General features: G+C 44.7%; 1 protein-coding gene across 5 annotated transcripts in view; it reads right to left on the reverse strand.

Annotated features, from left to right (window-relative positions):
* Positions 1 to 26,624, reverse strand: part of MTSS2 (MTSS I-BAR domain containing 2) — a 350,756-nt gene that overhangs the window by 170,194 nt on the left and 153,938 nt on the right. For all 5 annotated transcript variants that reach the window (XM_078671281.1, XM_078671280.1, XM_078671278.1 and 2 more), the window contains exons 2-3: positions 19,893 to 19,954; positions 4,637 to 4,710 (exon numbers count right to left, since the gene is read on the reverse strand). In XM_078671281.1, coding sequence (XP_078527407.1) covers positions 4,637 to 4,710; positions 19,893 to 19,954 — 136 coding nt within the window. The remainder of the gene's footprint in view (positions 1 to 4,636; positions 4,711 to 19,892; positions 19,955 to 26,624) is intronic.

Here is a 26,624-nt window from a genome sequence, read left to right on the forward strand (position 1 = left end):
TGGGTTTCGACAGGGCATCGGAACAGAGACTGCGCCCCTAAAAGCAGCGGATGAGATAAGGTCCACTATGGACAATGGAGGCTCAGCGATTCTGATACTCCTAGATCTCTCCGCAGCATTCGACACGGTCGATCATGTCACCTTGATCGACCGTGTCGCGGCCATAGGAATAAAAGACAAGGCTAAAGACCTTCTTGCTTCATTTCTGTCTAACCGCCCACAAACAGTGAAGATAGGCAACTACATCTCTCAGACTTTTTCCTTACCTTGTGGAGTACCGCAGGGATCCTCGCTAAGCCCGACACTCTTCAACATATATGTGTCGGACTTGGCGAGGGTCATAAAATCCCACGGAATCTCACTCACTACATATGCTGACGACACCCAACTGGTGTTGTCTGTATATAATGACGGCACTTCTGTAGCAGCCAATTTCCAAAACGGAATGAAGGCAATAAGCTCCTGGATGTCATCCAATTGTCTAAAATTTAATTCTGATAAAACAGAAGTGATGACATTCGGGAGGCTGCAACCTACTTGGTCCCCGCAATGGTGGCCATCTCAGATGGAACAACCTCCCGAACCAGTGATCAAGGTACGAAACCTGGGTGTCATCTTCGATAACAAGATGTCCTTCCAGCAACATGCTAATTCGGTGGTCTCCTCTTCTTTCTGCACCCTAAAAAAGATTAAAAAACTAATCCCTTATCTCCCTACATCAGCAGGCAAAACCTTAGTCAGCACACTAGTCTTTTCTAAAACAGACTACTGCAACGCCCTCCTATTAAAGGCACAACAAAAGGTCCTCAACAAACTGCAGACAGTACAAAACGCGGCAGCCAGGACACTGCTATCCATCCCCAGGTTTGCATCTATCTCCCCTTATATCAAACAGCTACACTGGTTGCCGGTGAGAAGCCGGATCAAATTCAAGGCTCTATGCATAGCATACAAAGCTATCCACAACCATGGCCCTCTATTTTTAAGACAAGCCTTCCGGCCACTCGAACACCTTAGAACCTTACGCTCATCCACAGCCCACCTACTAAGAGTCCCTCGAACACGAAGAGCTAACTGGGGAGACAAACGTTTCTCTGTCGCTACAGCCAAGCTGTGGAACACGCTCCCCCTCCACATTAAATCTGCGCCGACACTGCTCAATTTCAGGAAAAAATTTAAAACTTGGTTATTCCAAGCCTGAATACTCCCCGATCCACTGGAAGTTCTGCAACTATAGCGCCGAGACACCCTTGGGTATTTTCGCGCTCTAAAAATTGCTCAAATAAATAAATAAAGTCATTTGCGGCGTACCACAAGGATCATCACTCAGCCCAACCCTCTTCAACGTCTACATGAGCCCTCTCGCAGCCATCGCACGCCAATACAACCTCAACATCATCTCCTACGCCGACGACATGCAGCTGATCCTCTCCCTCACCAACGACCCCGCCACCGCCAGAACCAGGCTACACGAAGGGATGAAAGTCGTCGCCGAATGGATGAAGAACAGCCGCCTGAAACTGAACTCAGACAAGACGGAAGTCCTCATCCTGGGATCATCGCCCTCCGCCTGGGAAGACTCCTGTTGGCCCCCTGCCCTGGGCTCCACTCCCAAGCCAACGGACCACACACGCAACCTGGGCTTCGTCCTGGACTCCTCCCTCTCGATGACCAGACAAGTCAACGCCGTCTCCTCATCGTGTTTCAGCACCCTGCGCATGCTCCGTAAGATCTTCCGCTGGATCCCCACCGAGACCAGGAAGACGGTCACCCAGGCACTCGTCACTAGCCGACTGGACTACGGGAACACCCTCGACGCCGGAACCACAGCCAAACTGCAGAAAAGACTCCAACGCATCCAGAACCCCCCCGACACGGCCACATCTCCGGCCACCTGAGAGACCTGCCCTGGCTTCCCGTCAGCAAGAGGATCACGTTCAGGCTCCTCACCCACGCACACAAGGCTCTCCACGACCTGGGCCCCAAGTACCTCAACGACCGCCTGACCTTCTACATGCCCACCCGCCAGCTGCGATCGACCAGCCTCGCCCTCGCCGCCGTCCCACGCATCCGCAGAGCCACCGCCGGAGGAAGATCCTTCTCCTGCCTGGCAGCCAAGACCTGGAACTCCCTCCCCATCGGCTGACCCAGGACCACCTTTCCTTCAGGAAGCAACTCAAGACCTGGCTGTTCGTGCAGTAACGTATCCCCTCCCCCCAGCGCCTTGAGACCCTCCCGGGTGAGTAGCGCGCTTTACAAATGCCATGATTGATTGATTGATTGATATGCTGGAAATACGTTTTTTATGCAGAGGGTGGGGGAATTGCTCCCAAGACTCCATCTTCCTATTCATACAGGCTGAAGGGAGAGTTGTGACATTTTTTATATGCAGGAAAAACTGAGTAGATCAATTTAACAATATTTATATACAACTCTTTTACATTTTCTTTGTTGTGAAACAAAGGGACTAAAGATCTGATTTAGAATTTGGTATAAGGGTTAGCATGTCACAAATTTGAGGGACTTCCTGCCTGCCCTATTACAAGTACACTGTATCCTATTGCACTTGTAATAAGATGGGAAGGTTATCACTTTGGTGATTTATTCACCCATCCGCCAAGTTCTGAATCAGGCCCTATCTAACAATAGGGGAAGTGAAAGGTTTTGAAGTGCCACGGTACTTCCTCCCATGTCAACATGAAATATCCAGGAGAGTGTTTCACACTGTTTCTTCTTCCATGTAAGATTAACTTACTATTAGGGCTAGATCCTCTATCTTGGGCATTCTTAAAAAAGGATACTGACCCTTCACCCACATATAGTGGAAGGCATCAACATCCGGATTGCTCTTCACCAGAATGAAGAGGCAACTCCGTGCAATTTAAGGGACATTAACCCCCATGTATTTCATGTTCCTTAAGGGGGCCTCATGTGGCACTTCAAAGATACATTTTACTTCGCACCCCTATTTGTTATTTAGTCTTAATGTGGCATCTAAGTTATTTCATTTTGGATTAGATCTAGCCACAAACACGAACAGAAATGAGCCCACATTGGGCCCATCTTCTTTCTCCTTATCTCACTATTAAGAGTCCCTAGTTTCAGAATCTTACAGGTTGCCCTGTGTGCAGTTCCCATCAACTACACCAACTAAAGCTCTCACTTACCAAAATGGCTCAAGGAAATACTAACGTTCACTCATGAAATGGTGGAATATATCCTAACACACCCTCCTTACTGGGACAATCGAATTACAAACAGTACTCAGCATTGTAAATAAATAGCCTGCTTAGCTACTTTGAAAACGTATCAGATTAATACAGCACTCCAGGGAGCCATAGTAGCAAAATACTTGGAGAGCAACCAGCACCTAAAGGCCTAAGAGGGACCGATGAACCCAGGATTTGTTTGGAGATCAAATGTTAAGGAAGGAATGGTCATATATCTCCTGAAAGCACGCTACCGCCTGGCTGGTGTTAATTACCAACACCGCAAAAAGACTATCTGACACCAGCTCATAGAATTTCTTGAAAAACAATGAAATATAAAAACAATGGTACGAATCACACCATATAAGAATCGTCTCAAGATGGCAGACTTCTTGGTGGAAAAGATATCTGATTACTGCAGTGGGCTACCAAGCAACATGGTATTTCGGCGCTCTATCTTTACATCTGACTTGAGGTACCTTTGTCATATCTCATGGCCTCCTTCTGTCATTTATAGAGCACTCATTTTACCCTGAACGGAGAAGAAAAATATCTTCCCGTACCCCTATTGTAAGCTTTAAACAAGGCTAAGGCTTGGGGAGCGTTGACTGCGACAAGGCAAAGATATAGACTTTGAGACAAAACCTGTTGGTTTGCTGTGATGACACTTGTGATGGTGTGTTAATCGGTGGTTAATGTTACTATGGGCAGCCGACAACAAGAGTAAGTTTACCACTCCATACTCTGAAGGCATACAAAACAAGTAAAGGCACAAGTAACTTGTATGGCTAAATGTATTTATCATACTTTGGTCTGCCCCCACAGGAAAGTGTCCAAGGTCCAAGACATTAATTTGTATTCCAGGTGTACAGGTTTTTGTTTTTCACTTCTCATTTCGTGCATACTGCAGTATACAGGGGTTAGGGAATATGAGGAAGTTATGGAGTAGGGGTCCACTTTGGTCCTCAAGAAGGCGCAGTGACCGACAGGCAAGATTAGCACGGAGAGGAGAAACATGTTAATCAACAAGTAAGTATGGAGGGAGGTTTGCTAAAGAAAACTCTTAGCACTTCAAACTATCTTTTTCATTTTGTAAATGGGATAAGATAAAGAAAAACAGTTTGCTACTGAATACATTTCTATCAATACAAGGAAGACCCATTCTCTAAGAAATAGCAAAACTTTAAATAACAGATGACTAGGGCCTCACACATCGCCCACTGTAAGAGGGTTGTAATGTTGCTGCCTGGGTGAATGCCAGTCTGTGCATAAGGAACATTTGCATTTCTTACATCCTTGTGTTACAGGTTATGCATGTTTTACTGAAGCTTAGAAGAGCTTTTAGAATGTAAAAGCTAAAATGATTTGCTTTGCCAATGCTCGTTAAACTTCGAAGGGAAGGCACAAGGCATGCCATGGGGCCTTACCTCGAGTGTTGGTGGCCATGTCGGCCACTTTCTGGAAGGCATCCAGGAAGGCAACTGCGGCAAGCACAGTGGTCCTAAGAGGAAGACAGAGAAGGGACCAGGTGAGAAGAGGTGCAAGCAGAGGAAGGGGACAAAGTGATACCTTAGGTTATTTGCCTGTAGTCTCCTTGAGATCTGGTCATACAGTTACAACATGTGGTTCTCCAAAACACAGCAGGGCACAAGGAAGAAACATGCAACTGAAGAATCATAAACCAGGGCCTCCTTCATAAACTGAGGACATCAGCACAGACTGGGGGATTCACTTGCTCTGCCTGACAGTGACACCTCCCTGAGGCAAGCCTAGATGGAGGGAGCCCGCTCTTTGTGCCAGAGATCGATTGACCACTACTCGCCTCTTTTTGTGCGATAGTAAAATGAATCCCTGTTTGATAGAATCAGAGCCTGACACCAGCACACTAAGGGTAAAGGGAGGGATTTGAAGAGTCCCTTCAGCGTGTCTGTAGTCAGGCAACACTGAGGGAGCACCTTTTAACTGACACCATATGCTCTATGAGATTACCAGAGAATGAAAAGCCCCCCTTTACTTCTGAGAGATCATCACATACGTAAGGAGATATTCCTGCCTGATACCAGCATGGATCTTAGAAGACCGCTCTACCTGTGTGATACCAGCACATGGGACAGCCTTCTGCCTGTCTCATACCACCCTGGACTGTGTGAGACAACGTTTCATCTGGCACATGTGAAATCCTCGTTGTGCTTTGTGCTGTCCAGTCGTCCCCTCTTTAAACCTGCCGGTCAGGTCTGGAGGCTCTAGTGTACATATGGGGTGTGGTGATAGGAAGAGTCAGATTGTTTAAAACTTTTCACTTACACCCACCATTGACCCAAGGGTCACCACTCACCCCTTATTGGAACCAAGGTTCCAGGAAGGGTCACTAATCACTGTCTCTAGGACCCATAGATTCAGAAGAGGCACAACTCTTAGCTTACAGGAATGTCCATTACAAGAAGAGACCATGCCACCAATTTCACAACCTTCGCCTACACTGGCAGTGACTCTTCACCATATACAGGACTTTCTCTTGCCCATAGAAAGAATGTAAACAACCTTAAAAGTCAGGAAATATTAACATGAAGATCATCCTTGAACCAGCACTCAATTGTGGTTCATTTGTTAAAAAAAAAAATATATATCTCCTCTCCCAATGTGACCACCCACCGTTGGTAGGCACAGGGCGCGATTCCGGATTGCTCCTTATACCACTCTGGAGCAAACTGAGGTGATCAGTTATTTTTACACTTAAATGCCTTATAGCGCCGCTGCAACTTCTAACCACTCTTGCTAAGAAGGCTTTCAGTGCATACAGTGTCGTCAAGTGTGGGACCTGTTACTAAAAAGCTAGATTCTTCTTTGGAAACTTGGATCCCTTCTTCTCTCCACAGAGGAACCAAACAACTGATGGCCACATTACTGTACCAAAGGCAGGACAGAGGAAGGACCTCTGTTTGAAGGATAGAAGAACCTCTCTCTCAACTGGACCCCCAAACTATCAGGCACCGATTGTGGCCGGGGTGGAGGGTGGGGCAGAATTTCAGCTTGAGAGGTATGCAGATTGGGCTCTAGACCTAGGAAGTTAGGGGTAGTTTAGAACTCTAAAATTTAATGAGAAGTGGCCATCAACCTAGCTTTATATATTGCAGCCAAGCATCATGGAGCATGATTGAGGCTGCCCTCTGGAGCATTAACGGGCCTTACGGCTACTCGTGCACTTGTGGAGCTCCATCCAGATGTGTCAAAAGCAAAGCAACTGAGTCAACATGATCCCTGGCCAACGGGCACATCAAATGATTTCTATAGAGGGCTGCCACGATTGCGCCACGCTCCTTCCACAAAACGATGGTTCAGCTACAAGATCTTCAGTCTTCTAACTCCTGTTTAAATTAACAAAGGTTGCTCTCCGTTAAAGAGGGACAGTGGGCAAAAAAGGCGATGGACTTGAATGTGGCCAGTGCTATAGCCAGTGGCCGAGACATTTGCATTTCCACGCATCTTGTTTTAATGTTATTATGGGTTGAAAATATGCCCAGGCGTTATTACTATTCTTGCTGTGCCACAGGAGCCAAGGAGCAGCCCAATAAGGAAGCCCACAAGGCAGAGACCAGTCTGGGGTTGCTTATGTTTCAGTTCAGAGGAAACGTGGCCTGCAATTTTGGGCTGAATTGTTTCCCATATGGCAGGATGAAGGCTGATTTTCATATTGTTGCTCCCTGTCTGGAGTGGCACAGTGAGCAAAGGGTCAATGAGCAAAGAATCAATGGGCGGGAATGCAGCCCTTAGTGGCTGAAACTTTTGCAAGAATTGCACTCATCGCATGTTGTTGTTTCAAAGACTGGAATGTGGCGCGTATGATCCTGAAGAGATCCTCCTGAGGCAAATGTTCTTCTCAACCTGAAGTAGTCCTATTGTGGCATGGAACCAGAGCTGGGCACCAAGGGTTACTTTTACACAAATGAGCCTGGGGCACACTTTACAGCTGGATCCTTCTGCTTTACTTTATATATCATTCGTGGCCAGCAAGTGTTTTGCACATTTTTCGCTTCCTCAGGGCCATAGAATGTAATATCACATACACCAAAGTACGAATATAAAACCAACACGTAAACAAACTTCCATTTGAAAATTCTTTCTGCTTTTAGAAAAACGAACGCATTCCGACAGACACATTTTTGTATCTAATTCCATACTCTCATATTAGCATAACCTTGGTACGTATTCACAGCCACAAAGTTTATTTTATGTTCGGATTCTCAAGTGTATGCACAGTTAACGGTTTCACAATGGTCTAGCAGCGTAAGTATTGCTTTTGATTGCAAAGAGCCTAATACTTCCTGATTTTTATACTTCACACCATTAAGCATTCTTCTGCTCCTAATATCTGGCCACACGCTTCTTACTAGAAGCTCAAAAGTGTATTTTGTATGAAGGAAAGGTCATTTTATAGAACGCCCATCATTCAGAGATCTGCCATTTTTGCAACGGTTTGTAGACTAGATAACTTTGGAGAATATAGAGTTGATGGCACCGAGCTGAAAAACCTAGTTCGCATAAAATGGCGGCCATTTTTGGAGTGCCTGCAATATAGCGATCAGCCATTTTGTAATATGGGTTTACGGATTACACGGCTGTACAGATCATAGAGTTGAATACAGTTGTTACTATTGAGGTTTAGGACGCGGCCTTGCAGAAGGAGGGCGCTATCTTGATACGCCCTCATATGAAGCTCTATAATTCTGTAGCATGGGATTGCAGACACTGATATTTGTAGCACAATCCAGATACAGCTCTAAACCTAACGGTAAAGAGAGAGGGAAACTAGAAGCACATCGCTGGATAGTATATCGTTTTTAGAATAACAGTCGTGATAAGTAGTTTTTTTAATGTGTTTTGCAGAAGATTGGCATAAAATAAGAGGGAACACTACGCAGCAATAATATATGAAGAAACTTAGAAATAATAGCTAGAAAAACTGAGATAATCCTGACTTTACAACATGTCTCTAAGATTTCCTAAGTAAACATTGCTTTATGAGTTTGAGGTTAGGTTATGGTTAGGTCAGATGCATATTGGAGATGAGCTTCAGTGAATATAACCACTGTATTTCGTTGCAGAGGTATAACCTGAGTGTAAGTTCAAACTTTGAGTACAAGTGATTACTTGGTATGTTTGAATGTGACACCAGTCAATAATTATGGAGAACGCAAGGTACTGCGGTTCTCGGGCAGTGGAGACTCCACGACTGAAACAGTTTCTATGTCTGAAGCCTGTCTCATTTCTGTAAAAAAGCTCTCACCGTGGGCCAGGCGCACTGTCTCTACTCCATATTGTTCCAGACTGACCCAAGCTTCACTCTCTGAATCTGAGACCGAGAAGGCCAGCTATGGTCATGTGCAAAGCTACTTTCCCAAAGCAGTCATGTTTCAGGATCTTCTAAAAAGAAAATACATTGAGTGACTACACTCACTCCTTGATAAAGCACTTCCGGGATCGAGGCCATGACATTGCACATTTCCAAGCCTTCTTGGATTTTTCCGAAAGATGAAATCCGTACAATTTTGCATTTGCTTCCACAAGTGAGACTGGCCTGCAGGTAGAGGGATCTAACCTGCTATCTTTAAAATAGAGAGAATTTTTTACTTTCCTCAAATGGGTGCAGTGTTCCGGGGGCCACTAGAACATTAACAACATTCAGGGTGTCTGCTCCACCTGTAATCACCCTTCCCACAGATCCAATCAAATAATTATTCCATCGGGCCTGATGCCGCTTGACCCGCTGGGTGGAGAGTGCAGGCCCAATGTCTGCCTGGATGATAAGGGCAGTTCTAAACCACCTTGTCCCTTATGGTCTGGATCACACAGGGAACTTCCAGTCATCTACCTGCGGGTCACTAGTAAGGAGTTTGCATAAAGCAGGCTCAGCTGTTTATTACACATGTCCTAAATGATGCTGGACAACATGCAGCTGGATTTCGAGCCAGCCACTAACAGCCGATGCTACCTTTGGGGAGGTGTGGCCTCCACCGAGTCCTAAGATGACTGCTGGGACCTGGCCAGTGCTTAGTTTGTGGAACAATAAGTACCGGGCCCTTGTCAGGAGGTCACTGCAGCTTGCACCACCCATTACCTTTGGCAGCTCTGTAAATGACAGCACCAACACAACTACTAACTATTGCACTCCTTCAAGTGTGTCAGTTCAGACTATTCCAGCTCCCAAAATTATAAGAATGAATTAGGGGCAGGTATTATAATTTTATACGGTATATTGAATTGAAAAACTGTTGTGCTCATCTCTAAATTAAATAAACAGGTCCACCATGTGGCAGACCATCATAAGGGCCAGTGCTGACAAGTGCTGGATCTGAGCATCGGAAACCACCGGCTCAAATTAAACACTGGACTTGGCACCCTCAATTTGGCTCCCATCTTCTTGCTATGTGTACGGCTCTCTAGCATGGATGGTCCAAAGAAGTTGGTGCATGCAGTGGTTAATTAGTAAAAGAAATATATAATAATAAGTGCCAGGGCCCTCGTCAGGAGGCCCTTGCAGTTTGCACCACCTCATGCCCCTGCCAGCACTGCTAATGACAGTACAAACACAAATACTAGCCATCACCCTCATACAAGTGTGACAATTCACATTATTCCAGGCACCAAAAGTTATAAGAATGGCTTGGGAAGCAGGTATTAGTACGTTTAAATGTATATTGAAATTAGAAACAACTGATATTGTGCTTATCTCTAAATTAGACAACCAATGCCACCATGTGGCCAGCTGTCATTGTGTGTTAACAATTAAATCCTAAAGCCAAGCACCAGAAACCACCAGCTCAAATTAAGCACTGACTGTACATGGAAGCCAAAATGTGGCACACCCATGGGTAGGCTGCTTCTTCCACTCTGACTTGAGCACTTGGTTGAGGTGCTTCTTCCACTCAACTCTATTGTGGCCTTCATGAAGCACTAACCTCACAGTAGGAAGGAGATGGCACTGGTGGTGGCAAACCCACAAGGCGGTCACCACATATGAGAAGTGGGAGTTCTAAACACACCATACTCTGCAATGATCTGAGAGGGATAATTAGTGAATTGTTGGTGGAGAGCCAGTATGTGCAGTACCTGCAGCTAGCCAAGACAGAAAGGCATAGGGGGCAGAGGATGATCTGACAGAGAACACCACCACTCCTAGGCAGTGACCTAGGCCCACGTAACATAGGGGGAGGCAGCGGTGCAGCTGTTCTGTATTGTAGCACTCTTTTTCATGGGCGATCGATTGCCTTAACCCCTTCCATGCTGACGTCGGCCAATGGCCGACGTGACCCCGCCTGTTTTGCGGAAGTGCCGCACTTCCGCAAAATTGCGGGTGCAGTAAACGGGTTAAGGGACTGCCCTGGTTTAACATCTGTAAACCAACGAACCTACAATTGGTGTAACTAAACTATCACCTACTAAGCTGCTGCTGGTATCACCAAGGTGTCAAGGAAAAAAGGAGACCTTTTTTGTGCCGCATGCTGCGATCCCAGGAACAGCCACGGAAGCCTATAGATGAAGTGGGTCTAGCCAAGGGAAAATTAGCTTTGGTCAGTCCACTGCCGCCTTACACTCCGGCACAGCAGAAAAGGAGGGCAAGCTAACAATGACTGTTAGAAAAGTGGAGAAGATATTAGAGGGCATTGGAAGCTCTTTTCTGGGGTTGAAGCAAGTTGATGAGGGTTGTATGACGGAACAACGCAGGGAAATACTCTGCATGCCTTCACCACGCATCTTTTACCAAGCATTTTTTTTATAAACAATATATTTGTGGGAGACCCCCCCATAACCCTCGAACTAACCTAAAATGCGTGGCAAATCCATATAAGGTGTAAAAACATACATGGTAAAAAATGCGTGGTGAAGTTACAACGTGGTTACAACCTCGTTGTAAAGGCTGTTTCCCATTGATGAGAAAATGTAGGACAAGGTGCATTCCTGGAGAGCATCAAGTCAGTGTCCACAGCAGGGGTGAAGGAATGAACCCCCTTTAACAAGTGTCCCACAGAGTCTGTGATACAACCGGATACGAAAGTAGAGATGTTGGATGACCTAAGCAAGGGTGGCAGTATGGGGGGTCACAGATGATTACATGACACTGAAAAATAAGGCAATGTATTGGCTGAAAACAAACTGGATGCGCGGGCGACCTGACACACGAGCTTGGCATGCATCCAAAGGATAGAGGCAGGGGACTGTTTTATTATCAACTTTAGGAGTCCCCCTTCTAGTAGAAATGCTGTTACATGACCACCTTGCCCTCGTGTAAGATCAAAGCCCTCCCATTAGGGTATTTCTATAGACCAATACCTTCCTTTAGACAAACACTCCCAGAGCTCCTACTATGTCACAAGCGAAACCGACACCCACTTGCCAGACAATATGATGGGCCCCTTCTCCAGGATGGTTATTTTTCCCTCCCTTTTTTAACATCAAATAGATTTGCACCATTATGCCAGCTTGATGAGCCGGATTGACGAAAGGAGTCAACAGGGCAGAGTACATGCAGGAAGGCCCGAGTACACCAGAATTTTACACGAAATGAGTACTCTCAATTGGAACAAGTGGATATTACCACAGATCATATGGTTATCAAATCCTGGAATGTTGCATGAATAAAAGGCAAAATGGGGAATCCTGATTGGCTGAACATCAGCCTGATTGGCTGAACATCATAAACTCAGCTCCTTTGATTGCAGGAAACCTGGTGGCATAGGGAAGATGTTCATTTAGACGACTTTGAATCCATCATAATGCCAGCTACTCCTACTGGAAGCGGGAGAGCAAAGTGGGGTTGGCAACATTTATTTACATTTTAACTCCGATTTTAATTAGAAAACAACTTAATAGTTCACCGTGTTATCAGCTGGTGCACTTGGCGTTAGAGCAGAATCTTTTGAGGTTGTTCTGATCAACTTCTAATACAACGTTTTTAATAACTCACGGAATATGGTTGTTGTAGAACAGGAGAACAGGGTAAGGACATTAGCGACTAAAAAAGGAATCTATTACATGTTTGTTTGGGCTGGGGATTTTAACAAGAGCAAATGTCAGTGCCCCAACAGCTTATTATGTGGCTATGCAGACTGTTTTGGGAACGATCTACCATATTTTCCTCATGATTTGTATGGGGAATCCTTAAATGGACTATTGTATAGGTTAAACATGAAATCGTTAGAACAAGAGGGGGAGCCAAATGGAGTCTTCATACCTACGTTCCATGGGAAGTGGCACTGTTCCATCATAGGCCATATACTCATCTCGGTAACCAAGCCCAATTTGGGCAGATCACTTAAGATAGAACCATCAGTACATACTGACCATTCAGTGCTTAAGCTTACACTTAATGTATCCTCCCACAAGACAAAGGGTACTAAACGAACAATACCCATTGGACCAGTGGGTACAAATGAGGTCAGTTCAAGGTGGACAGACATTAATGGAAACAGGTTATTAGAATCCATAGTTGAGGAGAAGCCCGAAGATTTTGACATCCGTACCAAATGGGGAGGGAACTATGAAAGACTCCTAATAGTGTTTCAGAACATTGCAGTAGGAAATAAACTGATTGCCCCAATCAAGGACCAAAGGGGTAATAGTAAGACTCATGGCTGGTTTAATAAACGTTGTACCAAAGCCAGTAAGGAGCTAAGGAAAGCATTACAGAAATGTCTGAAAAACCGGGGTTATATCCAAGAACTAAGAAGGAACTAAAAGTTGGTTCTTACTATCAGAAAAAAAGGGAACTCCAGGAGCAGGCTTGGGAGACCCTAGTAAGGGTAGCAGATACAGGGGACTGCACCCTGTTTTGGAAGACCGTTCATTTCCCTTTTCTCAATGATATTGATAATTTAATACTGTAATTTAATACTGACCCTGGAGGTCTTGGTTGCTCCTGAAGTGTGGCTGAGCCACTTTGGAAGGATTTTTAACCCAAATAATGTTGATATTGGTTCTACTGGGGCTTTATTTACCGTGGAAGGTTTTGAACCCCTGAAGCCAATCAGCATTGAGGAGGTTATTGTTGCACTTGAAAATAGTGTCCCTGTAAAAGCGACATGGCCAGATGGGGTATCCATTGACATTTTTAAGTCTGTTGAATCACTATGGGCGCTCATGTTAACCCAACTATGCAATGCAGCAGCACATGGCCATTTCCCCTAAACATGGAGTGATAGTACCATAGTCCCAATTGTTTTAAAAAGGGGGTGGGAAGACCATATTAGACTCCTTTGTAAAAATAATAGGGAGGGTGATTAAGGCCAGCCTGGAAACCTGGGCCTCGGATACCCATATATTGTCTGATTGCCAATATGGGTTTTGGAGAGAAATTGGCACAGTGGAGCAGGGCATCAATTTACATTTGATAATAAGCAAATAAACAGTAGCACACCAGGGACAAATCTGCCTCTGTTTAGCAGACGTGAGCAGTGCATTTGATTTAGTGAATCACAGTATATTGTGGCAGACTCTAGCCGGAATGGGCGCCGTAGTTGATATAATATGCCATCTCTCACGGCTGTACGCCTCCTTAACAGCTTGTGTGTGCTTTGAGAAAAACTGAGAACTGATAAATTGAGAGTAACAAAAGGCATTAGGCAGGGTTGTGTCTTGGCCCCTTTTTAATTTTCGCTATATATATCAATGGGGTTGACGCTATGCTCTAAATCTTAAATGAAGATGCACCCAAAATTGGTCCATGCTTTACCCCAATTTTGCCATATGCAGATGATGTGGTGCTGATATCATGGACAGCTAACGGTCTCCAACTTTTATTGGATAATTTAATATCCTTCATGGAGGGCAGAAGATTAAAACTTAACCTGGCTAAAACATATCCCATGGTCTGCAGTAAGGGAAGAAAGAAGGACAGGGCTAATTTTGTAACAGGACAAAACAATTGAACAGATAAAAACATTTAGTTACCTGGGCATCCTATTTTCACAGGATGGGTAATGGAGACCCCATCTAAAGAATGCAAACTTAAATTATTCTCGAGCTTCTGATGCGCTCTTTAGATTTTCCACTAAAATAGGAATAAAACTTATCAGGGAAATGGTAAAACTGTATAAAAGCAAATGCCTCCCAGTTGTAATATATGGGGCACCAATTTGGGGTATACCTAATAGCAAACAGATCCAAAGACAGGAAAATGCCAGTTTAAGCAGACTACTAGCAGTTCCGCGATCTACTCATCTTACATAATCCACAAAGAACTTCATCTCTTACAAAATGAAGATCACATTCATCTTAGTAGCATTATCAAATGGCACAGTATCTGGTCCAAACAAGGCAGACATTTTACTAGAGACATTATAATGGATTGCCTAGAAATTGACCAGTACGAAAAAGTCCCCTGGTTTACGTATATAAACGGTCTGTTGAAAGAAGAGGAAGAAATTTGTGGTGTTCGGACCCTTGCGGGCATTGTACAATTCAGTAAGAAAGAGTTAAGAACCATCTTTTTAGGAATCAGGAGGGCCCACAGAGATACAAGTGTAAGAATTAAGGAGGCAGTGGAAAGTTATTTCAAGAGACCAATACAACAAGGGATACAAGGTTATTTGACTATCACGACTAATAATCAGGACAGATTTTACTTGATTAGGCTACGCTTCCAACTAAACCACCATATACACAATAGTCTCCTGCACACACTTAAAGTGTAAAGTCAAGTGACAGAAAAATAAAATGACAGTCGTCTTCTTGATCCTTTGTTTTTAATGTTTTTCTTTTTTCTATTTGCATGAGGTTCCTTTACAGTCCAATGGAACCTTTTATAACCTTCACCGACACGTGTTTCATCACGTTATCAGGAAATTATCCTGCGACTTCTTCAGGGCTAAAACACTAAATCTAGAGTTCCTCTGGTTCGGTTGTACTTCCAACCTGAAGTCATTCAAAAGGTATCCTCATGTTATGTCCAGGAGTAATTGTTAAGTAAATAGCCTCAAATCAGTTAGTGCCTCCCCCCCCCCCAAAAAAAAACTAGATTCGTTCAGTAGTAGAATCCTCTTTCTCAGTAATATTTCCAACTCAAGAGTAAATTGGATTGCTCCTTATGTCCATGAGTTATAGATGCTAATGTTATCTTTAGCTCCTTGTTGCGCACACTATATAGTATGCTTTTTCACTGTGCCCAATCCGGCATCTGTAGTGCTCCCACATCCCGCAAGTACCACTTACCACCCAAATCAGAATAGAAATAATCCACCATATTGTTGCATTTCCAAAATCAAAGGCATGATCATCAAATTTACCCAAGTGCCCATGCAACAGAAAAACTAGGCAATCCACTATGCACTTCATGCTGTTCTGTACATTTTATAGACATCAGTTTAAGAGTACTATGCCACTTTATTCCTATATTGTATCAGGTGGCCTATGATTTTCTTAGGAAATTGCCTGATGTTTACACGTCACACCATTGTAACCTATATTAAGAACGCAATCAGGAGACGCAAATCATTAGAGCACCTAGATGGGCTGTGTTGTGAGGCTGTTTAAATAATGGGCCAAGATCTTTATGCCGTCATCCTCAGATAAACTAACATGTAAGGCCCTGTGTGTAAACTCAAATCGAATACTGGGTTTACAATAACATCTTTTTTAGCTGGAGGGTGTTTAATAATTTCTCTCTGCTGTGCCTTTTATGATTACTTTATTATTTATTTAAGAGTTTTTGTTTGATTTCATCATTTTAATTCAGTAGGGCTCAGCGACTATATTACCATTCATGACCTCGTATGGAGTGTGCAGTATTTCTGACGCCTACAAAATTCATATATGTATGATGAACAAGGGCATCCCAATATTAAGACCTATGGTATTGAATGCTTAAGATAGGTAACAATGGTCTAAAGTGGCCCTAGGGGTCCTAAGGGAGGTGTGTGCCTGAAGCAACTTGTGTTAGTGTTGAGTCCAGATACACCAAAAAATGGTGGTCAAGTATTTATACGACAGATGCTTGAAGACACTATAGATGCAATATAACATTTATTAGCTCCATAAATTATATATCATAACTGATATGCTAGTTCCGGTGCTCAACAAACAAGTGTATAGTGCGTGGTGACAAGGTGATAGTGAAGTTAAAAGAAAACATTGCATTGACAACATTGTAAAAACTCCAATGGCTAAACATTTCAGAAAGTCCTACCATAAACCCTTGAGCCCGGTTATAGAGATCTATAAGACACAAGCCAGAAGCTCAGCTCTTTATGGGGCTGAACTTTGGGGGCACTCGAATCTTAGGCCAATTACCCACACGGAAAATAACTTTCTGAGGCAATTGATAGGGCTCCCGCGAAGCTCCCCCCTGTTGCCCCTGTACATGGATCTGGGGGTGAGACCTATTGCACAAGATATTGCAAGGCATACGCTCTTGTATTGGCGACGTCTGTGGGCAACAAATGAGCTGACGGAGTACAGAGCCGAATTGCAAGAGGTACTTAGCCTACCGGGGGCAGAGAAGTTACATTGGCTTATGCACATTAAGAAAAGCCTAAATGAGATAGGCTGTTCCGAGCTATGGGTGAGTCCTCTAATTGCCCATACCAGGCTCACGCGCACATATTTATGCACCAGGTATTGGAAGACGAAACTTGACAATATCTCAGAGGACCCTAATATCGACTCTGTAACTCGTCAGTTTATGGATATAAAAGCCATCTACCAACTAGAGCCGTGCTTGGATTTTATACGTCCAATCATAGCTAGGAAACTTTACCTGCAGTTTCGACATGGTTGTCTCCCCCTGTATTCATTTGTTAAAAAATGGTCTAAGGATGTTCCCATGGCTCGCCCCGCCTGTGGTCTAGCCGAGGAAACAGAACTGCATGTTTTTTTTGTCAGCCAAGGATATTCCAAGATCAGATGAAGAGCTACAGCAATTATGTAAGAATCTTGGTGCAGCTCATTGTACAGCTGTGTATAGGCTCCTAAAACATGACACTATTATGCATATAGTATTTGCTACCTCACGATTTCTTGCTGCAATGAGGTGGGCTTGTCTGCAATTTTTAAAACTTCAATGAAATGTATTTTTTGTATCTGTGGTCATTGATAAATTATAAAAGATCTCCTTCTTTTTTTTTTTAATGTATTTTATTCTTTTAATCTTTTTTTTCCAAATCTTTTTTTTTTATTGTTGACATGAAATGCTGTCTTTTATGGTCCCACAACCGAAATAAAGATTTTCAAACTGAAACTGAAAAAGTCCATAGGTAAAATAAAACAATTAAAGGAAGTTTTTTGTTGTAAGCTGGTCGACGACTTTTCGATCTCAATTAGTTGAGATCATCATCAGTACGTAAAAGTGAGCACGTTGGAATCCTGACGTTGGATAGAATCAGGGGTCTAGTTATAGTGGGAATTCACAACGCAGCGTCTACGCATTATCACTGTGGTAGGCGCTATTTGAGCAAATTCAATGCAGGTGGTGTAATCCGCTCCAATTGACGGAAACGTGGCGCGTTGCAGCACTCAATGTCGGGCTGGGAATTTATTCCTGTGGCAGCTCTCAATGCTGTGTAGGGATTTCTCCGTGTGGCAGCTGAATTTGCTCAAATAGCGCCTACCACAGCGATAATGTGTAGACTCTCCACTACCCTGGCAGAAAGGATTAAAGCCCATTAAACTCTAATGAGCCCCCAGGTTCTTAGGCCTGAGGGGCGGAGGTTGTCTCGGGATTCGGGCCATTATGGGGTCTAGAGCAGAGATGCTTGCTTCTTACGTAGTGTTGACATTTGCTATTTCCTGCCCCTCTGCTTTCCTATTCAACCCCTTGGCTCCTTCGCAAGCAGCACTGATGTTTTACAGCTGGGGTATTAATAGCAGCGAGAAGATGACAAAAGGTTGATGGGCCTCCAGCCCTTTTCTTACCTAGAGGAGGAGACGGGGACATAATGTATATGGGCTCTGCTCACCTAACCCTTTTATGTAGAATGAAAAGATTTAAACCTATCGCTGTACTCAATTGAAAGGATCAGTCCTTCCCATGCCTTCTTCTGGTGCCCCGCCGCCCCCCGCCTCAGCTAGGAGGGATTTGTTTTATTCCAGTGCATACTGAAGTTTCTCCATCAGGGTGGACAGGAACCATGGGTTTACCTCTGTACAATCCAGGTGTTGTCATTCTTACAGGGCATTGTTTAAGACGTTTTATTTAGACCAAGCCTAACTAACTTATCTGCAACCCGGACACAAGCTCCTTCTCTAACTGCACTGGATTCATGAACCATATTACCGGCCAGCTTTGCCTACTGGGAGAAGTCTAATCTGTCTGAGCACTTTGAAATGTTGGCCACCTGGCCTTTTTTGGAGATTTACAGGATCACAACTAATCTAATTTCAAGCTTACCCTGAGACCGCAGACCTCCTCCTCAATTATAACAAGCTCGGTGTCCGTCTTGATGCTCTGAACTAAGGCTGTGACAAATTCGTGTAATTTATTCCCGCGTAATTATGTGAAATTTCAGGAAAATGATGCAAAATTATATAAAATTACATGTGATTACGTGGAAAGCAAAGCAGCCATTTAGCCTATATTTTAGCACGAAATTTGTCCTCGTGTCAATATTTGACCCGAAGACACACTTCATGGTAAAAAAAAAATACCTCGAAGAGGAAAAGTGGTTTGAGAAACAGCAACTCGTGTTCTGGCCGTTCTTGTTATATTACCATCCAGTTCTGTAAAATTTTACAGCGCATGGTGCATAATTATATGAGCTGGCAATGTTCGGAATTTCGCATAACACGCGTAATGGGAAATTCTGCGAGTTACGCCGGCGGATTTTACATTTCACTTCGGCCTACCTGAACCTGGCATTGCAGCCAGCCAATAGAAAACAGTTTGCCGAAGCAGCATCCCTGATTTTCCTCTTCTGTTCTAATCAACAACTTAAAAAGGAACAATAAAACAGGGGCGAGGTGCTGGATTTGATAAGCTAACGAGGAGCTATGCTATCCTGGCGAGACTGGGAATCAAAAACACCACTTGTAAGTGTTGAAACCAGTCCCGCCCCCTTCTTCCCCCTGTCTCTCCATTCATCCATCCTCACTCTTCTTCTCTCCTCTCCCTCTTTATGCCTACCCTGAAGCTCCCTCTGTGCCTATGGACCGAGGGGTCATGTGGCTGCTGAGCAGTGACCTCCCCTGTCATCCTCCTAGGTCCTGTGCCTCATGGGCAGTGACTGTTTTCATTGTGAAATTGCTGAATCCAAAACTTCTTCACCCAAAGAATGACCTTTAGTTCTCGCCCACTGCATACACCTACTTACAGGGGGAGCCCCTTCTGGCCGGCTACAGGACCCAGGGGCACAGGGACTCTTGCAACTGACCAGCTACAGGGACCATACTGAACGGAGAGTCCTGTCACCGGAAAAGGACTCAGGAATCACAGGGAGTCTCCACTTTCTAAGATTCCTAGTTCAAAGGTCGTGCCACTACTCCTTAGCCACAGCAGGCATGGTTCCAGGGAGAGTCAGTGCTCAGCAGCCAAAGGACCTGAAGTTACAGGGATTCACCTGTCACGGGCTGCAAGACACAGGCAGAAGAGTCAAGCGCTTCGACGGCTCCTCAGGGTTAGTAAGCGCTGTATAAATGCAATTACAATCAATTACAATATTCGCCAATAACAGGACCTGCACATGCAGGGAGTGTACTCACCGGAGCTGGGAGTGCAGCTTCGTAGCCTTTGAGTTGAAGTCTTCCCAGATGGGATAGGAGCTCTGAAAGAGAGAGAGGGACAGAGTGAGTGTGAGTGACATCATGTACACACACATTCCACACAGTGAACAACCTCTAGGCGCTGATCCCAGCCCGCCAAGCCTTTATCACAGGAGAGCCATGCTGGCAAACAGAGAGAGGCCTTTGAGCTGCCTTGGACCTCTCTGTGTCTCGTTTCGATGAAATAGGCGATGCATTCCAGATTACTGGGCCTGGGGACACAAATCCCTCCCTGGGTAGAGGGTCTCTGTTCACTTGGGGCAGATATGACTCTGGGAGCTGATCCGAGCTGAGGCTGTGGGATACAGTGACTAGCTTTACTATCAGTTAATGGTGGCGGAGACACTCGTCATCCGCAGGGAAACCCCTCACTCGTTCCACACCACACTCACTCACATGGTCAGGCATGACTGTCCACAGGCATCCCCCAAAGCAAACCCACAACTGCAGACAATGTAAGCGGCCGGCACTCAAGTGAGTGGCGAGTGTCTGCTATGTTAAAAGCGTGCAACATATCATAACATGCATACAGAGGTCACACATTGCAGTTTACATGTAACTGAGGCTGAAACATGGATCCAGTGGAGTAAGGGTGAGCTCCACGATGGAATCCCCCCTCCCGGACTCCTGGGTGAGGGGGGCTTTTGATGTGTGGTCCATCCCTTGCCTGGTTAAGGCATATGCGTGGTTAAGGCATGTGCGGTAGGGCTTGCGGAGTCAGAACACTCGTGGTTTAGATCGCAGTGTTCCGACTGTTCTCCTCCCCATCCCATACTCTTTGACGTTTTTAGTTGCGTATGTGGCCCACGAGGCCTACGGTGTACACCATTGGCGAATAGACAATACCACAGGTTGGAAAATACACTGGCAAGAAATGTGTGGTGCAGCAAATGTGACTCAACATTTACAGATAATTCATAAGATATCTGCTCAGGTTATAACTTCTATCCCCCTGCTTCAGAAACATTCACTCACTGTGTTAGAGAGTCATTCAGTCTTCGGCTGTAGCAGACTTCACTTACTGCTCAGTCTATAGGCATGACACTCACTCCCTGCATGATGTACCAAAATCCATACACGGAGTACGGTAGATATTCACTCTATGTGATGCAGAGACATTCACTCTTTGTGTGATGCGGACACCTTTCCCTCTCTAGCGTGCAGAGATATTCACCTCCCTGTGTGATGCAATTAACTTTGCTCTGTGATGGAGACATTCACTCCTGTGTAGTGCAGAAGCATTCACTCCCTGTGAGGCAGAATCATTACCACCCTGTGTCATGCAGAGGCATGAACTACCTGTGTGATGCAGTGAACACTCTCATGTGATGCATTCACTCACTCTATCGTGCAGATATTCACTATCGGTCTCGTGCAGAGGCATAAACTGCCTGTGTGATGCAGTGGATACTCTACTATGATGCAGTCATTCCTGTGTGATGTAGAGACATTCACTCCCTGTGTCGTGCAGAGGTATCCACTTCTTATTTGATAAAAATACATTCCCTTCTCTATGATGCAAAGGCATTTGCTCACGGTGACTCCTCTGTGATGCAGACATTCCCTCCTGTGTAGTGCAGAGACATTCACTCATTGTGTGATAGAGATATTGTAGCTACCTGTGTTGTGCTGATGTATTCACTTCCTGTGTACTGCACAGGTGTCCATCTCCTGTGTAAGGCAGGATGCTCACACTATGATGCAGACATTCACTCCTCGTCTTACACAAATACATTTTACTCTCCGCACTCTGCTGTGATGTGGCCTGAATGGCGAAGAGCTGCTCAGAGCTCAGTATGTATACAGCGGATATCACGAGTGCTGGACTCAGGGCATGCTGAGGCCAGATAGATTGGTCCCATTAATGAGAGGGTAAGGGCACAGATATTCCCTTTGTCAAGACTGTAAAGGTGTACATCCTTCCATTGCTTTTAAGGTCGAGCTTGGTCAGCACATGACCTGCTCTGCGAGCCATGCTGTAGTGTACTATGTACTTGAAGCCCCGCCCACTCTCCACCCATATTTGTCATTGGCTTGTGTCATTGTCCTTCCTAAATGCTGGCTTCTGATTCGCTATTAGGCTTGTTAGTCCCTCCTTAGTGTCGCCTTGTCTTCATTTGTAACCTCCCATGAGGACTGGCCCTTTTACTTTGGTTGTTACACAGTATGTCTTCTTTCTTTAGTCTGTAAGCACCATTTTCTTTAATGAGTTCCTCTTACTGCAGGAGGGTCTCTCGTGCGCAGATGTGACCACCGGCATGTTTATTTAACTCATAGCAAACGGGATGCTCTTCAGGGGCCATGGGAGACGGAAGGAGGCAACTCAGCGATGCCTTCAAGCATTTGGAGTGCAATAGGTCTTACATTTGCGAGAGATTAAGCTATTGCCATTGTAAGTGACAATGTCTATTACTTATGTTTTAAAATCCAAATCATAAATAAATGGCATTGTCATTTCCAATGTCAATAGCTCAAATTTGCATAAATGCAAGACCTATTGCATTGCAGATGCTTGTTAGATAGGGCCCCCTATATAAGGACTGGTCCTGGCGAGGGTCAAAACATGTTTTTAGATCTCCAGGTACACTGGGGCTAGCCCTCTTCAGCTGGTTGCACTGCTGGGAAGCAATACCTTTGCCTTGGTACAAACTACAGGCACGTCCGATATTCAGAGCTTCCAACGGGGCACAGAGAGAGTCCAAGGCCTACCCAAACCCTGCCCGCTCAGATTCTGAGATGCATCTCTCACCTGCGACCCCTAACTTCCAACTTTCTGAGGATCTTGATACACCTTGGCATGCACAATTTAATCTTCCATCCCTGCTAAAACCACACAAAATATTTATTGACACGCGTGCTACTTTGTGTGAGTGATCTATGGACGCTCAACTCTACCACCCGTGGGGAGGCATAGCCTGTTTAGGAAATCTCCTACCACCCTGAAATAGTAACATCCCCTTTGTGGGAGCCTTGCCTTTGAAAGGCCAACACTTGGATTCACTATACTGTACAACTGCGTATGATGGCGGAGGAGCATCGCCCCACTGCCCGGTGCAGAGCTAGCAAACGAAAAATAAAACAATGCTCTAGCATAGTTGTATTTTTTGTTTGCCGGCTCTGAGCCAGCTTGTGCATGGAGGGGCGGGGCAAGGAAGGGTGGAGGAGGACTGCTTGTGCACTCCCTAAGTGCTCATGTGTATTTGGCCATCTGTCTCAGGCTGACAAAAACACACATGCACACGTAGGTTTCTCCAGCTCTGCTGCATTTAGCAGCCAGGCTAGGGAAACCCCACAGACTCAATGACCTGAGCAGAGCGCCTTTTCTGCCCGCTCTGGCCAATCCCTGTGCTGCAGTCTGTCCCAGGGGCTTCTGGGACCCAGGAAGAGGCCAGCAGTAGCGACACAGTAGGCTGCCAGCGGCATCAGGTACATTCTAAAAATTATTAGTATTAACACACTCGCCATCTCCCCCACCCCCGCACTCCCCCACCCACCCACCACCCTTTGGTAGTGGCTGCCGCCACTGGAACTGTGGCCTCAAGAATGTCTTGTTCAAAAAGCGCCCACAAAACAAAGCTAATACTCTCAGAGCCTAAAGACCATTCAGTGTTCCTTCACAAGGAATTAGGTCTGGAAATAAAATCAGAATCTCTGAATCCAAACCCGTGGCAGAACCTGCTGTCTTTAAGAGCACTGCTGCAGGAGAGGACAGGCCATTCAGTATTTTACCTACTAGCCAGACCCACTGTCATTCAGAACTGGCCTACATTGTTATCTGTACAACTATCAGATTTTTTCAGCTCTGGTGTTAGCCACGACCATGTGATTTTACTAAAAGTATGTGTATAGTAATGTCCAGAAACACAGGAAGTTGAGCCAACAGGAGAATGCGAACCAGGTTCCCCAGATCCAAAGCAAGCAGCTCTGACCATTAGGCCAAATCCCCTCCACTGAATAATTCTCACTTTTTTCCACCCACTATAGCATACAGCATGCCACAAAGAGCCAGCCCGCTTCGGCCATTGACTAACTTCTTCTGGGTACGGCATTCTGCCAAAGTAGTTCCATTCAGTGTCGGTGACTACTATGGCAAATGTGCTTTTTGAGACAAGAAAAATATTTTTAGTATTAGCCACAATTTTTTTTTGGGGGGGGGGATGATGGTTCGGCCACTTCCCCAACAATAAAGTTTAACAAAAACAGGGCAAACCAAGTATTGATCAAGCCAAGAAGTTTGCAACTAATGCCAGACATAGTGGCTCTGCCAATGCTTGTTTGTTTGCAGTTTTGTTTTACAGTGCAAACCTGGTCAGAGCGTATTAGAGTGCTTTACAAGAGAATCAGACTCGACACATTTGTTTCCTGTTAGCTACAGGGTGATTACCTGGTTTGCCCAGAATGTTGAGCCAAAGAGGGGATGGGATTGCATGTTGTCAATCAGGGTGTTTGGTTTTAGGTATTGCTGCCTGTGAGATGGAAGCTCAGAATGCTCCAGTTCTTGTCCCTGCACTAAGACGCAAGTGTGGCTATGAGTGGATATTTTATTGTTTTTCGTCACAGAATAAAATGTGATTTTTTTCCTTTTGCAAGCGAAAGTGTTGCGGAGAGTCATCTAATGAAACGCTACGCCATATTGGTAGACACTAAAAAAAAAAAAGAAATAAAGCTAAAAAAACAACTCGATAAAGTACAATAAGACAAGCAAGAGTTTCTCAAATTAATAGCAGATCCATAGTTTAATCGATAGCACATTCCAAACATTTAATCAGCTGCTTCCTAATTGAAAGTTTTATTTGTGGGGAAGTTTACGTACGGCTTAGTAATCATGCCGATGCCTAAATACCATGTGGTGGGAGTCACAAAAACAGCAACAAGCATTGTCAATCCCAATTGGGCTCGCTTTAATCTAATGTTGCATGGTAATTTGAAGCATTACAGGTAAGTAGCACGGGAATATATACTTTTTGGTGTGGAAGCAAAAAACTGTAGAAAGATATTGGTGTAGGTTAACAGGTCAGGTGACAGTTGCGCTGTCAAGCCAGACCTAAAAAAATCCATGTAGGTTAATGACTCCTGCCATCTCTGCTGCTGCCAGAGAAAAGCAATATACATTTTCTAGTTATCTAAGACACTTGAATGGCATTACAATGCCATGTGCGTGCCTCTGAAAGTTCAAGCTTAGGCAGCTGGATAAATAAACAAAATGATCAAAGCAGCTTGGACCTGGAGGGAAGCCTTTTGTTTTGTTGAAGTACACAACTTTCGCCCAATCAAAGCATGTACTCCTGGTTCCCATCGTGTGGGCGGAGCCACAGCCCCTCTCTAGTGATGCTCATATAATTGTCTGGTGACAGCTGCTCTGTCATGCCAGGGCATAAAAAACATGCTCCTCTGTGACTGATGGGAAATTAAAATTGCCTTAGAAGGGCACCTCTGAATTGCAGCTGCAAAAGCATGAATACACTAGACTGTTCTTTTTCAGCAACCCCTGTGACCGCCAAAGTGAGATGGAAATCAGTGCACTGTTTTAGATAAGGTATTCTTCACATTATTAAAATTGTAGACATAGTTCCTGTTTAACATCTGGTGTTCGATATGTGTAACTTAGACCCAAAGATTTCCTCTTCCGGCCATCAATGTTCTACAACGCTGTCTGGGGGCCTTGGTGAGAATCGTCTATCTTCACAAGGGTTCCTCCACTACTCCCCCAGTTCCAAGTAGTTAATCTCTCAAAGCCACTACACGGCCCCTGGTGATGAAGGTAGCGCATATATTGATTACTGCAGAATGCCTTAAAAGCGCAGAGCTCAAAGGTACCCTGACTTCGATGTAGAGGTGCTATCACCATCTCTTAACATTAAGAGATGTCTGTCTTCAGCTCATAAAGGTCTATTTGAAGGCATCTTCGCTTTCTACTATGCATTATTGAGAGCTTTGGCAGGGAATCGGCAAAGCCTAAAGCCTCCCTGTAGAGGTCCATATCGATAGGTTCCACCTCTAGCTCAATAAAAGGTGGTTTTGTGGCTGTGGGTAACATGGGGAATGCTACTTTTCTAACTTTCAAGCTCCTACAAATTTATAGAGAAACATAATGAGTGCTGTTAAAAGGAAACAGTCGGTCCACAGAGAACTACTTGTTAGGTTTTGGTACAGACAGATTTTGTTGTTGGTTGCTATAGACTTATTTTGTACAATACCAATACTTATAGTGAGCTCTGGGTCAGTCCACACATATGATTTGTTGGATTTGTCAATCTCATTTGCTTTAGTCTTATTCAACGGCTTTCCTTCCTCTCCGTCTTTGGTCTTCACTAGGAGCATAGTTTCTTTACCATCCTTTTGACCGGATGACTTGTATCATCACACCATTCACATCAGCACTCCATGTGAGTGCATGTGTGTTCTTGTTCTTTTACCCCATATACTAATTCCTACCTCACATTCCTGCCCCTCTCAGGCTCTCGATGTTGCCACACCATCGCCCTCAGCTCATCTGTAAACGCACAGCAACAGTGATATTTTGCCAGTCTTAGCTAAAGCGCAGATTTTTTTGAGTTGGTATCCTTTTATCTCATGTGTGCAGTATGGAGGTGCAGGCTTTGACACACCAGGGCAGCATTTATACCACTGGGAAATTGGGGGGTGGGACAGGCTGCTGCAGTCACTCAGCCT

Source organism: Lissotriton helveticus, chromosome 12 (genome assembly GCF_964261635.1).
Source record: "Lissotriton helveticus chromosome 12, aLisHel1.1, whole genome shotgun sequence".
NCBI classification, from domain to species: domain Eukaryota; kingdom Metazoa; phylum Chordata; class Amphibia; order Caudata; family Salamandridae; genus Lissotriton; species Lissotriton helveticus.